This window comes from Colius striatus, chromosome 3, assembly GCF_028858725.1.
Source record: "Colius striatus isolate bColStr4 chromosome 3, bColStr4.1.hap1, whole genome shotgun sequence".
NCBI classification, from domain to species: Eukaryota; Metazoa; Chordata; class Aves; order Coliiformes; family Coliidae; genus Colius; species Colius striatus.
The window spans coordinates 20,448,022-20,463,150 of record NC_084761.1 but is presented as its reverse complement, the minus strand read 5'-3'; the positions used below and the strand labels follow the sequence as shown (position 1 = coordinate 20,463,150).

Sequence of the window (15,129 nt, the reverse complement as noted above, 5' to 3'; positions counted from 1 at the left end):
AAGTTCCAGTCTGGATCCACTGTTCTTAAGAACAGGCAACCAGAATTGCAGAATTCTCTGCTTTTTGAAGCACTGCCTCAGCAGTGGCACTGGCTACTTTCTCCCCTGAAGTGTCCGTGGGGCTCGGGGGTCTGTGTGCCTGCCCACACATACACCTGCCCATCACGTCTCCCTCTTTGATTCCATGTCTTGTGTGACAGGGAAGGTGTCTGTGATGGACTTCAGCTAAACACCAGCAACAGCCACTACTGGCCTGTATTTGTCAAATGAGAAACCTCACCGTTACATCACAGGATGCATTTCAGAGGGGATAGACTCAAAACTTACCAAAGACAGACCAGGCAGCCAAAACACATACTGGTACTAAAATGACATAGGTGAGGTGTGGTATTTTATTTTTAGTGTCCAATGCAGACCTGAAGTCTTCTCATCACCTCAGAAAACATTTCTAGGTGAAGGAGAAGAAAACAGCTGCCTCCTGTTTGACCAGCACAGAATCCCTTAGGTACCCTTTCTCAAAAAACCAAGCCCCAGATGTTACATACCCTTGATAAAGGGCTGGAGCTGCTACCTGGATGCTTCCATGTATACCTGGGAGTCTCTGGGTCCCTGGAAATGCACTCCTGCCCTTTCCTTAATTTCCCTGCTAAGGTAAAAGGCAGGACCTCTAGTTTTAAAAAACAGGTTCAGTACTTAATTTAAAAGAAATTTTTTCCCAACATGGTAAAGGTCACACTTGGGATGTACGTGGCCCTTAAAAAGATAAAAACCAGGCCCTTCAACACCAATCAAAGCAGATAAAGGCTTCTTATGTTGAAGATTTTATTGTTACGTGCTCCCCAATACAACAAACAGTATCAGTAGTGTACACTTTACAGAAAGAGAAATTAGCTTGGTAGAAAATAAACCAAAAAGGTACAAGGATTATCTACACCCACATTGTGTATGTGTAAAAGAGAGAGAGAAAAGAGAATTTGACTTTTGGGGAATTTGAAAGAAACAAACACACCCTATTTGTCTGTTTGAGGCTCAGGGATTGTCTGTTCCATCTGTTTAATGCTAATTTCTTGGACCTTCAAAAGCCCTGCAGAAAGGTAGCAGCAATTCTTTAGAGGTGTCAATGCTTGAGTGGGCTGGATTACAGACATGGTGATGCAGGATGCATCTTGCATAGTGTGACCCTCTTCTTCCCTCAGCAGGATGAACCTACCTTCATTCTCTTTTACTTTAAAACAAGAATTTGCATCCTTATTTCTTCCTAGTGATTCCTCATAGTCACTACAGATGTTCTGAGAGTCGAATGTTTGGGGCTCTAATCTACTTTACAGCATTTTAGAGGTACATAGTCATTGCTCTTTATAATGGGGCCATCATGAGGACTTTTCACAGGGAAGCAAAAATTGCACATGAGACTTTAATAATCTATTTAGAAATTAAAAAGCTGTCATAAGACTTTTTCTTCTGAAGAATAAGATCAACAATTTCTCTACAGTAGTTTAGTTAGCTTAAATTTCTGTTCTATCCATATGACATAGCAACATAGCATGTACAGGTATCTAATTACATCTCTCTATTTTATCTTGGCAAAAAGAATAGTCAACTGCCCTTAGTGTAAATACTTAGTACATAAAATACTATCAAGAAATCAACTTTTAATAAATATCTTTAGTTCTCAATCCTATATACAAGTACTTTACAGCAACACACTGGAGAGAGTGCGATTGGGTGGAGTGTGAACAAGATGGTCATTGACATAAATTACTCATACATTATTGCAGTCAGATGCATTGTGGTTGTGGAGATTTAGAGGTGAACCATGCTGAAAAATAAATATCTCTCTCACCTTTAAAAATCATTGCTTCCAGTAGGAAAAAAACCCTCAAACCTATTTTAAGTCTTGCCACAGCTACATCTTGTGAGTGCCTACCCTACCTCGGTGATGCTTTTCCAGCTTCAGGAATAACCAAGAGTCCATCTGGAAGCCAGGCCTCCTTTTTGCTTGGTGAACATTGCAGTACTTACGCTGTCTATGGGAGTTTCCACGCTGGGCCCACCGCTGCAGCAAGGAGACTGAAGGGTCAGCACTGCTCCTCCTGAGCGGCAGCTGTGCCTGCCCAGTGTGGGCTGCAGCCAGCATCTCTGGGCAGGTAGGAACCTCATGAGGTTCCACAAGGGCAGGTGCAGAGTCCTGCACCTGGGGAGGAACAACCCCATGCACTAATACAGACCGGGGCTGACCGTCTCTGAGGAGAGGAACCTGGGAGTCCCGGTGGACAGCAAACTAAACATGAGCCAGCAATATGCCCTTGTGGCCAAGGCTGATGGCGTTCTCAGGTGCATCAAGAAGAGTGTGGCCAGCAGGTTGAGGGAGGTTCTCCTCCCACTCTGCTCTGCCCAAGTAAGGCCTTATCTGGAGTACTGTGTCCAGTTCTGGGCTTCTTGGAAGCTCAAGAGAGACAGGGAACTACTGGAGACAGTCCAATGAGGGCTACCAAGATGATGACAGGACTGGAACATCTCTCTTATAAGGAAAGGCTGTGGTACCTGGGGCTGTTTAGCCTGGGGAAGAGAAGGTTGAGAGAGGACCTTATCAATGCTCATAAATACTTAAAGGATGGGTGTTGAGAGGATAGGGCTGGTCTTTTTTCTGGGGTTGCCAGTGACAGGACGAGGGTAATGGGCACAAATTGGAACACAGGGAGTTCCACTTGAACATGAGGAGAAATGTCTTTGCTGTTCAAATGAGAGAGCCCTGGCACAGGCTGCCCAGAGAGGGTGTAGAGTCTCCCTCTCTGGAGGTTTCCAAATCTGCCTAGACATGTTCCTGTGCAACCTGATTGAGGTGAACCTGCTTTAGCAGGGGGCTGGACTGGATGATCTGTAGAGGTCCCTTCCAACCTCCACCATTCTGGGATTCTGTTATTTCACAGGCAGGGAAAACCATTTTGCACCTGTGACTGGAATTACACTCACCTTTCTTTAAACCTGCTGTTAACAGGCGGGTGGCTCTACGTAGACTTATACCTTCAGGTTGACACCTTTTTTTCCTCTGTTTCAGAAGACAGCATCATGTTGGTGATACTCAAATAAACCCCTTCTTTCCTAGTGTCAGCAAATGTAATTGATATTAAAACAGAACTCCTCCTTTTATGATAATGCTGCTTTAAAAATGAACTCTTGGAATGTCAGTAAGGCAGTACTCAGCGGCAGGCACCTAGCAATTGTCCGGAATGCAACATAGGTAAACAGTCATCTGACAGCACAGAACTCTTAAAAATAATACTGGTTTTCTGCAATATACAGTATTTACACAACAGCTGCAAATTTGCTCATACAATATCTGTTTACATAGATAAATTAGCAAAACAAGTCTTACGGATTCAGTTGTTCCATTGCAAAAGTATTTTGTGTAGTGTAAACATTTGGTTACCTCTTGTAGTGGGGCATTTTCTACATACAGGTGTTTAAAAACAAAAATCACAAGGTGAGTGCTGAGGTCACGGCCACTTTTCTGTACTGGAGCTTGACTGATGCCCTCAGCGACTTCTGCTCACTGTCGGGAATATTCTTTGGTTCTTTCCTCCAACATATTTAAGCTAGCCAGGTAACGTGGTACGGGAGGAGGACGGGAGCAACTAGAAAGTGAACCAGCACTTCTTGTTCTTCGTATTTACAAGGAAAATAAGTTGATGACCTGCAGTGTCCTGCTTTTGTGGGAAGCAGCATGCACCATAGCATCCAGAAGCCAGGACATTAGACCCAAAGTGTCAAAGCCTCTTTCGATGGCTGTCCTCGAGGCACTCACACTCATCTCTCCACAGCGGAGGACCTTGAAGGCCATCTCTTCTCGATGTGCTTCCCACTCTTCCTTGAGATTCTGGATGAAGAAGGAGCACCGGCTGCGGTGTTATCAGCTGGCACTGCAGGGACAGCCGCTGCTGGCGCAGGGCTGCGACGAAGAGCGAGGCTGCTGCTGTTGGCAGGTGACTGGTGCAGCAGAGCAAACAACCTAGAAGTCTTCCTTGCCTGAGGAGTTCTCCACTGTGGAAATTCAGCACCTTCGGGCTTGGTGTTTGACAGGGAGACGTCAGTATCTGCGTCCTCTTCTGCCCAAGAGAGACCACCCAGAGTACTTCTCCCAGGCAGGAACTGTGCGTGGTGGGGCACTGCAGGTGTTGGCATCGTCAGAGCCCGAGGCAGGTCGCTCTGACCAAACATCACCTCCTCCTCAGCCTGAGCAGCCTCGGTAAGGAGTGGCGGCGGGAGGGTGCTGCTGCGCTTGCTGCAGGACTCGCAGCACAGCTTGTTGTAGCCAGGGATGGAACAGTAACGGGCAAGCACTTCCATCTGACAGAAGATGGATTTGTCTCCCATACAGGGCTCATCTGCAAAACAAATGCAACGTTGACTGTAAACTGAGTGATGAGCACTGACATGCCTGGGAGGCATTTAGATGGGTACTGATAAAGTTCTGCCTATGTTTCATAAACGATGGGCTACTCTGAATGGGCAACCTGAGATGCTTCATCCTCTGACAGAACCCATTGACACCCTAAAAAAGAGCCCGAGCTGGGAACCAAGGACATTGGGAGTCAATCACTTTGCACTTCTGCGCACACCAGGAGTGGGGGGTTGTGGAAAGGCTTGTTATGTTTGTGGGGTGCCACAGACAGCCATGTCCATTGCTGGCTTACAAGACCTCCCACACACCAGGCCAAGATGCAGGTCCACTCTCCCCAGACAACCGTCACTTCTAGCCTGAGGATACTATCTACCAACAGCATCAAAAGCAATGAAGTCTTCCATTAAAGAAACTACATCCCAAGCAATACTTCTCAAAGACACCTTTTAAGTAGTGTCTTGAAAGAAAATGTTATAGTTGGATAAAGTTTTCTTTGGATAAGGTCTTTTTCAGTGACCTCATAACTGGAGAACCAGTGGAAAGCTTTTAACAGATGGGTCAGACGTAAGATGCGTTGAAGGGAAGTGTATAGCATTCCTTTCAGTCAGGGAAAAGATCTTGAAGAGGTCAAAGAGAGATCCAAAAAATGTCAGTGTTTCTTTGAGCATTTGCTGGATGTTTGTTCCATAAATAGAGATGCAGTGGTCACGTTGGACAAAATGGGGAGAAGAAAGCAGTACTGCAAGAAGTCAGAAGAAAAACAAGGTTTGGGTATTGAGCTAAGAGCACACTGGTACTGAGGCTCCTTTAGACTATCAGATGAGCTCAAATGTAAAGCCCTTGGTTTTACTGCTACCAGGACTGGGACAAACACTGACAGTTCACACTGTTCTTATGTGGGTTGAGAGTCCTGTTCCTCATCTTGCAGTCTGTTGTAGTGACTGCATCAAGGTATCAGCTTCCTGGTAGTTTGGTATTTTAATGTGAGTTTAAATTAAAACTTTACACTTCACGGAAGTTGTCCAATGCTCAGCATCTGAGCAGAGCTGTGTAAAGACACAGAAGAGGGGATGTTTGCTCCAGGCATTTGAACTGAGCTGCACTATATTCAGATTTTAAAATGAGATTTATTACTTGCTTATTGTTCTCCTCCCTGTCTCTAACATCCTACTCATCTAACTCATCCTCACTCATCATATATACTGTGACTTATCCGTCCAACTTGGAATATCACATGCCTTGACAGCATGAATACCCAACAGAGTAAAGCAAGGTCAAGGTTCTTCATAAGAGCATCTTGCTATTTTATCTGCATCTGTAAGTAGAGAGGGATAATTACCCCCCCCTGCAGACATCTACAGAGACCCTCAGAACAATTTGTGCATTTCAGTGGTGTGTTTCAGCCAAACAGATCTCTCTCTGGGCTTGGCAGTGTTAGGTTAGCGGTTGGACCTGATGATCATAGAATCATGGAATGGTAGAGGTTGGAAGGGACCTTTAGAGATCATCTAGTTCAAACCCCCTGCAGAAGCAGGGTCACCTAGATCAGATCTTAAAGTTCTTTTCTAACCAAAATGTTCCTATGATTCTTCCACGGAGGACTTGGCCTAATGACAGGGACTCTTGAGAAACATGGGCCATCTGTGTCTCCTCTCAGCCTCCTAAATTGGGTGCCAAGGCTCTGGCAGCACTCCTAACTCAGACCAGGAACCTACAAACACCTAACACCTCACAGGATGTAAAACCAGCAATGGGGACAAATGAGTAGCTTGGTGCATCCAGGAACTATTTAAACACTGTGGGGAGAAAGTTTCCATTAGCAGATTTTTCCTAAGATATCACAGCTGGCTTCAAGGAGTATTGATGAGGCTTACTTGAAATAGCAGTAAGCAAAATTATAACATGAAAAGCCAAAAGTTAACCCTGGCTACTGAGATCTGTTCCATGTCTAGTCCAGCATTCAGTTAGGAATTACGTAGTCAACACTTTAATGAGCAACAGATGGCATCTGACACCACTTATTAAGCTCTGACATTAAATGAGCTTTCTGTGCCGTGGTATTTTTTCACCTGTGTACAGATGCTGCTTCACCACATGTCAACAGTATGTGAGGCAACCAAGTCTTCCTATTTTAAAATATTAACAGTAGCCCAACCTCTTCATCAGTGTAGATCAGCCCAATTCCACTCAACTCAGTAAAATTACACACATGTACATCAGTGGGGTTGTGGGCTGTTGTTTATAAATAGCAAATTATATGACTGTGGTGTGCAATATAAGAATTTTCCTTGCTCCTAATCCTAACAAAATAATTGTTTGTTAGCTCATGAAAAGCCTACCATTAAATTTGCAGCTCTGTATGGGTATAACCATACCCCATGATGGCACCAGGAGACTATTTTCAGCAGGAATTTAGCACAGGAGATTCAAGGGCTGTACTTATAATTCATCTAAACTGGAAAAGCTAATATTGAACTACAAATCTTTGCACCATATATAGAACAACCTTTACGCTTCTATGTCAGGAGGCACCTGATCTGGAAAATTATGGCCCTCATTAACACACTGTGTTTTATGTCAGTGTAGAAGTCAAAACAAATAGTTAACACCTAAAGTGACCAACTGAAAAACAAAGTACTCAGCAATTATTTTTGCCTTTCCACAGTGACAACGTATCTCATTTCTCTCATGCTTCATCTTTGTGATTGTTTTAAATTTCGTGCCTCAGCTGCTGGTGCAAAAATTTGGTTTTGTACTTCACTACTTTCAGTAGAGTCCCTAAGGACGACCTTGGAGCTGTTTACTCACATAGTGCCTGTTTTAAAATTTCTTTAAGGTTAATTCTGCACAACCTAGTCAACCATTTTCTATTCAGTGTGTAAGTGCTTGTATCCTTCTGCTGATGAAGGATGAGTTCTGAGACTCAGCTCCAATAAGGCATATTGTGGGAGAGCTGGTGGCCCTTCTTTTTTCATGAAATGGAAGAGAAATGCTAATATGCCATGTGGCACAAGAGAAACCATACTAACTGCAGCAAATGTTTGTGACAACTCCATCAAGATTCAGCTCTCAGCAATCCTGCGTGTAGGTAGGAAAACATTTGTCAAAACCACCTGATATAGGTTAATGTTTTGCTAAGTCTGAAGCCCTGAAAATCAAAATAGTAATAAAGGCTACACAGACTTAAAAGTAAAGGAATGCCATGCATAAAGAGTTTACCTGCATCAATATTACAGAATACTGTTGATATTTTAGCTGTATTCCCCCAAAACACAGAGTGCAGTAGAAACTACATCAGAAAATGTTGCAAAAAAGAGAGTGATGTTTGGCCTGAAAGAATAGTGTCGGCTATTTACTGCTTGGTGAAAGTTATGGCCTAAATCCCTGAGCAGAATAGTGACAGTTGAGCTCAAAGAAAGATGGTGGGTAGAGTGTGGCTGAGAAGCAGAAGGGCTCTGAATTTTAAAAGGCAGGAACAGTGGCTATTCAGTAAAATCCCAACTGATGCTTAAATTTTCTTTAAGGTGATGCTTAAAGCACAACATGAAAACTATCGAAACAGTTTGGCAAAGATGTGGCCCTTAATTCTTTTCAGTTCTGGAAATATTTTTATCACCAGGGAAAAAACAGGATTTTAAATCTTGTACTTGTTTGTAGAGTCACAGACAATGATTTGCTCCCACCTGGTGGATACTGAGTTTTCTAAGTTTGCATTGCTCCCAGAATTGGTTTCTGCTCTGAGGTCTTTCACTGGCCCAAGACAAGTACGAGCAAAAGCAGACACTTTTCCCAGACCTGTGGGAAGCAGTCAGATTCCCTCTGTGGGAAAACACACTTTGCCTTCCAAGAACTCTTAATTTTCCTGTTGGCTAGTGATCGGTGTTAGGACTACAATGAAGGACTTAAAAAACAAAGAAACCTCAAATCTTATAGAGTCAGGAACCCAAAGGAAGAAAGGCTTTTGTTGTCATAAAAACCTTCAAAATGGGTTTGAAACGTGTGATGAGAACAACATAATGAAATTCCCGGGAACCTTATTAATGCTTCATGGCTTCATTTTTATCTACACATTTTTAATAATTGCCTCAATTGTCAGGCTTGTAAAATTTATCCTGGGATTTAGAGGTTGAGCAGGATTGACTGTAGCACAAAGTTTTGCCAATGCAACTTAGGCTAACATGTTCAAACTCCCTATTTCATCACGTTTCCAAGAGAGAGCCTAGCAGGCAAGAAGCACTGACCACCTGGAGCTGTGCCATCAGTAACCTGCTGGACTGTACAACAGGGCCCTTTCTCTGTGAAAAGGGGGAGAATCTCCAGGGAAGGGTGTATTTTCCAGCATGCAAGTTCTAGCAATGGTGTTGTGTGGTTGTCACCTGACAATCTAATATCTTTAAAACAGAATATGGGACAAGTTTGGTGTGCATACTCCCTGCTTACAAGCATAGGCTCTGCCTTGTCTTAGAAACCGGCACATCTTAGTACAGGAAGTTTATCTTTTCTTTACACCTAAATATAAACCTTTTATTTTTCACTAGAGTTCAGTTGTGGATGAAATCTGTCTGACACTTCTGCTCAGTGCTGTGCTGTCTAGACAGGCTGCACCGAGACAGGAATTGTTACCCTCATCTACTGCAGTTGTCTTGGGATGTTCTCTTACCATTACAGGGAGGGAGCTTACACACCCTCACTGATTCTGGCTTTTCTCCATCACACCGGTCACCAGCACGGCACGAGATCTGCCGGGTCTCTGTTCCCTCCCCGCAGGTCACAGAGCACTGAGGATCAGACACAGGACAATTCAGGACATGCAGCTTTCACATCAATGCACAACAATTCAGGTGTTTACAATAGCCTCAGGATGGCTTTCAAGCCAGGCTGCATATTCCAGCAATTGGTTTTGAAAGTAGACTGTAGTGTTCTGGAGGAATATGCAGAAGAGGAGGATGGTATTTCCTTGGTCTATGCTTTCGGTTATGTTAAGCTTATTATTAGAGCATATTATAAACTTTGCTACTTACTATTCCTGTAGCTGATACCTGATCTTGACAACGTAACATAAAGAGAATGCAAAGGGCAGAGAAAACTTAGCTGTAGGGTTCAGCAGGTTGTTCTAAGTCATTATAACCATATCAGCACTTGCAGAAACTCTGTGATTCCAAAAGAGCCCAGGTTGGAAAAAGATGTTATGCTACCCTTCAGAAGCGAGGACGGGAGAAGTTGGAAACTTGGAGAAAAACAAGCAAAACTTCAACAGGATTATTGCAGGATTATGTGTCTGATACTGTATTTTCCTTGCTGGTTTCTGGAGAAGCCTAGAGAGCTACAAATGCTGGAAGGCGTTACCTGCTGCAGGACTTTGGGGTTTGGAAACTTCTGTTGGGTGCAGTCCTGAGCTTTCATCACAGATGTGCCTTCCAGGCATGAGATGTTAGCAAGGGTACACAGCTCACGCCGGCTGCTTGCCTACCTCAGACCAGGGCCCAGCCTTCCACTGCGCAGGGCAGGGCACGCGGTTGCAGGGCCGGCGGCTCTCGGGGCGATCACCACTGCAGTACTTGAAATGGACGGAGCGGTTGGCCCCGTTGTGGAGGGGCTGGATGCAGCGCACGGTACGGAGCTGGTAGCCTGAATTCCCACAGGTTTTTGTGCAGTATTCCCACTCATCTGCTGCCCAGCTGGGAAGTAAAAAGGAATAATATACCATCATAACTATTACCTATTATCCATACTGCTATCCGGTCAGGCAGCCCTTAGCATACAATGTTTTTGTGATGAAGCCACTCGGTTTCAGATTAGTAACCATTCATGTACAGGCATAAAAAACCATCCATAACACAGGAACTCAGAATCACAAAATCCCAGAACAGTGGGGGTTGGAAGAGCCCTCCAGATATCATCCAGTCCAACTCCCTGCTAAAGCAGGTTCACCTAGAGACAGGTTGCACAGGAACACATCAAGGCAGGTTTGGAAACCTCCAGAGAAGGTGACTCCACAACCTCCCTGGGCAGCCTGTGCCAGGACTCACCCTCAGCAAAGAGGTTTCTTCTCATGTTCAGGTGGAACTTCCTGTGTTCCAGCTTTTGCCCATTACCCCTCATCCTGTCTCTGGCCACCACAAAAAAAAGACTGGTCCCATCTTTTTGGCACCCACCCTTTAGGTGTTTATAAGCATTGATAAGGTCCTCTCTCAGCCTTCTCCAGGCTGAACAGTCCCAGATCATCTTTTCCTCATAAGGAAGATGCTCCTGTCCCCTGATCATCTTGGTGGCCCCATGCTGGACTCTCTCTAGAAGTTCCCCGTTTCTCTTGAACTGGGGAGCCCAGAACTAGACACAGGACTCCAGATGAGGTCTCACCAGTGCAGCGTAGAGGGGGAGGGAAAAAGAACCTCCCTTGACCTGCTGGCCACACTCTTTGTGATGCATCCCAGAATGCCATTGGCCTTCTTGGCCACAAGAGCACTCCAGTCTGGAAAGCTGTCAGCATCCCACAAAGTCAGGCTTGGGTCAATTCCCACACCTGCCATGGGGAGCAATCACTTCTGTCCTTCTCCAAGACGTACTTACAGAGGCTGTGTGCATTCCTGAAGATTGCACATCCTGCGAATGGGCTTTGGCTTTTTGTTGGCTTCACAGAAGCTGCGGTGAACCATTTTGTTGTCACTTTTCCTGCGGCATCCGTATTTGGTGTACTGGAACCCTGGAAAATGTTGCAGAAAAATCAGAACAATTAGTGTTAGAATTTTTGGTTGAAGTATAACTTTTGTGGCCTATTACATGGTTACATGACAGATATTTCTAAAGTATGTAAACATGCTCTCAATTTGTTCAGTTGCCAGGCCTAAGATTGGTGGATGCTACTCGTAACATGACACTGCAACAGGTTTTTAAGGTCAGAAGGGACAGTTATGACTCCTTAGTCTAATCTCTGCATTACACACAAGTCACGGCACAGAGAAGGGAGAAGTGATCTCCTTGACAGCAAGCAGCAGGTCACCAGCTAACCTGGGAATGAACCTAAGTCTCCTTTTAGCATTTTTGCCACCAGAACACATCACCTGCTCAACTGTACATAAGAGTTAAGGTTATTTTGACATTTGCATTCCCCACTCCTTGCCTAAGAGTAATGTACATACCGTAAGTGAAGTGAATATTCAGTAGCATAAATATCTGACTCTCTACTCCTAAAGTGGCTTTGGGTACTGAATTTAAACACCTATAAAATATATTTTCTTTCTAGGCTGGAAGTGTAACACTTTTGAGTAATCAGGTGCTTAAGTTATTTTAAGCTTGGACTCCCAAAATAACAAACTGCTTTTAAAAAACAAGGAGGCCTGGATTTCTAAAGCATTCACTTCCCCCAGCTTTTACTTTTCCACTTTTGGTAATTTGTCATTCATTACTAGAAGGTGCTACATCATCTGCTTACCTCCACCACAGGGTTTGGAGCACTGCGACCAACTCTTCAATGCCCACTCAAAAGTATCTATTTCTTCCTGGAGGACGTTGTTGCTGTTGATGGTTGGCACCGAATCCTCATGAATGATGTACTTGTAAGTCAGGCTAGATCTTGTGTCATTCTCCCGAGGAATGATCTATTAATAATCAAATGTCAACTGTGCTACAAAACCAGAGCAAGGTAAAGAAACCATGGCCTGGCTTTTAGGGGAAACACAGAAATTGCTAGTTAACCCACTGGGGACAAAATGGGGAAAACTAACAATCTTCACAGTTAGAACTAACAAGAGTAAGATCAACACAGAGCCATTTAAAATGAGAGAGATTTCTAGGCTAGCATTTGAAGCTAGCCAAGTAGGACACCGTCATCTAGGATGAAAGGATGGTGTAGCCCCATCATTTACTTGGCTAAAGAGTAGGGCTGGTCTTAGACACGGTTTGACACTCAATGCCTCTTTTTGGTCCACTGAAAGTGTCCCATTGATGCCCAGCAATGCAATACTGGGCTTCTGAATGACATCCCACTACTGCATGAGCAGGTAGCAGTTTGCAAGAGAGCACAACAGACGACAACAAGAGGGCTTGAGGCCACCAGCCACCTCATCTGCACATGTCTTCAAGAGTGTTGTACTTCAGCACAAGCTCTGTGCTGGCCATGTACTTCTTAGAAAGGGACAAAGTCACTGTATTCCCACCACTCAACACGTAACCTACCAGTACAACCACTGCATCGTGCAGGGGCCCGTCAGTGTGCAGAGTTTCTATGTCGTCTTCTATGTTGTACTCCCACTCCACACCCAGGTCGATGAAAGATCGGGATCTGGCTTCCTCCCCCTTCCCGTTCAGAATGTAGTGTCCCGTAGCTTGGTTCTTAATGGCTAAAAGGATTGAGAGCAGTGAGAGTTGTGCCTCCTGTCACAGTGCCAGCAATCATGGTGGCTTATGTGAAACTGGACTGGAGATATATATTTGCCAAGAAACCCATCACTCTGGCTCAGCAAAAGGCCCCCGAAGCCATTTCATGCAGCCTCCCAATTCCAGTTTGATGACAGTTGCATTTGCTTCAATTTTGTACCACCTCATCCACATGAATTAGACAGGGATACAGAACCAGAAACAGCCTGAAACACCACTCCTGTAATGTGCGCATTTGCCATAGTAGCTTAGCTCCCAAGAAGCATGGGCAGCAGCAAGGAACTCAGGCCATGTCTTTGGAAGAACCCATCTTCCTTATTTCCATACGACCCAAATTAGTGTTACTGGGAATGCCTGTGAGTACAACAGACACCTCCACAGGCTTGAAGTGCACTCATTATTTTCCTCAGATTGTGGAAATGACAAGTTTTAAATCATATTGTAGGGTTTTTTTGGTATACTTAATGCAGTAGATGCTAAAATCAGTAAGCAAAGAGCTGAGGCATTTGAATCTCTGGGAAACTACTTGGGTTTGAGTTCCTGCACCACACTTTAAAACTCACATAGTGTGGGGGTTGTTTTTATGATGCTTCAAGTAGAAGCAAATACATTAGAAATCTGAAGGACGTACTCTCGGGTGTTTTTCCTTTGGACAATTTTTTCCAATGCACCATAAAACATTACAAAAAGCCCAATGCAGAAAACTTACAAGTTCCTATGATTACAGTGATCCAAATGCAGAAACTGTGCAGTACTGAGCCAGTACCTCCAGGAAGCCACTTGCTGCCAAAACAAAGCTATGCTGCTTTGAAAGTTACTATCAGGCTATGCTTGGTCCAAAATGAGGCTCTTGAACCTCAAAAGCCAAGATTCCCCCTTGGACATTATCACAGTTGAAACACTTTCTTCCTTTTTTCTTTCCCTTACTTCTTTTTAGTAACTAATCCAGCTCTACCTGAAGGGTTTACTGCCCTAGCACATGAGGAGCTGATTAAAAGGCCATTAAAATCTATGGAAGATCTCACCCCTTACCCCTGGGCTAAAAAATCCCTTAAACATTAGAAAATGGTAATCAGTAAGATATAAATTGATTGACAACAGTATGAACTGTGAGAAAAATCTGAAATTAAATGGACTGCAAATACATTGCAAGTTCCCCAAATGTCTTTCCATTAAAACAGCTATTGCTTACAGTCTGCAGCAAATAAGAATAATTAAAGATCCTGCATTTGATTCACATACTAGAACATAGTTTTTACCCTTGCAGTAGCCATTTCAATGTGAGTGATGACCACCTTTTGTTAGTAAACATGCAAACCAGGATCAATTTAATATTTTGAGGAATTCAAATGAGAAGTAAACCTTTGTCTGCTGATTTTATGCCATAGACCTCAGTCTTTAACATGCGATTTTGAGCGCACAGATTTACCCAAACGCTTTAGTTGGTTTATCTCATTTCTCGGGTTCTCCTACATGACTGCACCGTGCTTCTCATCGGGCCTCAAAGCCAAACCTGAGGAGAGAAACACTTACCAAGAAAGTGAGGGGAAGCCTCGTCTTCTTGGATAAACACATGTCGAGCACCAGGAGGGATATCAAACATCTTAAGGTACCCTTTGGCATGTGTAGTAGTCAATGGAGAAAGCAGAGATGGAAAGAAAAAGTAATAGCTATGGTTAGGAAGGCACTACACGATACAGCTTCTGCTTGCAGAAGAGGGCATCCATCATCAACTGAGCAGCAGTGTCAGAAAGAATCTGAGCAAGTAGCTTTGTAACATGTTTGACAGCACCTCCTTCTGTCCTTCCCCTTTCAGAGAGAGGAGAGCAACCAGTTACAAATCTATTTGTCACTTGGCTAGCTACACTGCTGTAGGCCATATCGATTAACAATTCAGGCAAGAAGATGTTTCCTATGTTCCTCAGTGCACAAAGGGAAAAACACAGGTCTTCCCAATTCTGCTTGCCAAATCACTCACCAGCCCAGCTGTCAGATTTGAGTTTACTTACTGTCATGTTAGGTGTTAATGTCTTAAGTGACTACTTACTTCTGAGTAAGACTCATGAAAGACTGGAAAAGCTGGGCATTGTACAGGGTGGGCTGTTGTTATATATAAGAAAAGGCTTGTCTGTATGAAAGTTAAGCCAAACTACTTATAACTGTGAATGTAAAACACATCCATTAATTTGCTACTGCTGAAGCAAAAGGACTGAATTCAACGCTCTACAGCTAACAGTAAAAAGCTGTTCTCAAAAAAATGGTTCTTGTTTTATCTTTCTATTATTTATCAGTCCAAATCCCAGGTAATTAGTGTAACATTAAGTAAGTATTGTCATTAGGAATACTAAAAT

General features: G+C 43.7%; 1 protein-coding gene across 1 annotated transcript in view; it reads right to left on the bottom strand.

Annotated features, from left to right (window-relative positions):
- Window positions 1-818: 818 nt before the first annotated feature.
- Window positions 819-15,129, bottom strand: part of ADAMTS3 (ADAM metallopeptidase with thrombospondin type 1 motif 3) — a 121,048-nt gene continuing 106,737 nt past the window's right edge. Inside the window, exons 16-22 of the mRNA XM_061993785.1 lie at window positions 14,312-14,392; window positions 12,578-12,741; window positions 11,835-12,000; window positions 10,973-11,105; window positions 9,873-10,080; window positions 9,063-9,180; window positions 819-4,385 (exon numbers count right to left, since the gene is read on the bottom strand). Coding sequence (XP_061849769.1) covers window positions 3,808-4,385; window positions 9,063-9,180; window positions 9,873-10,080; window positions 10,973-11,105; window positions 11,835-12,000; window positions 12,578-12,741; window positions 14,312-14,392 — 1,448 coding nt within the window. The 3' untranslated portion in view covers window positions 819-3,807. The remainder of the gene's footprint in view (window positions 4,386-9,062; window positions 9,181-9,872; window positions 10,081-10,972; window positions 11,106-11,834; window positions 12,001-12,577; window positions 12,742-14,311; window positions 14,393-15,129) is intronic.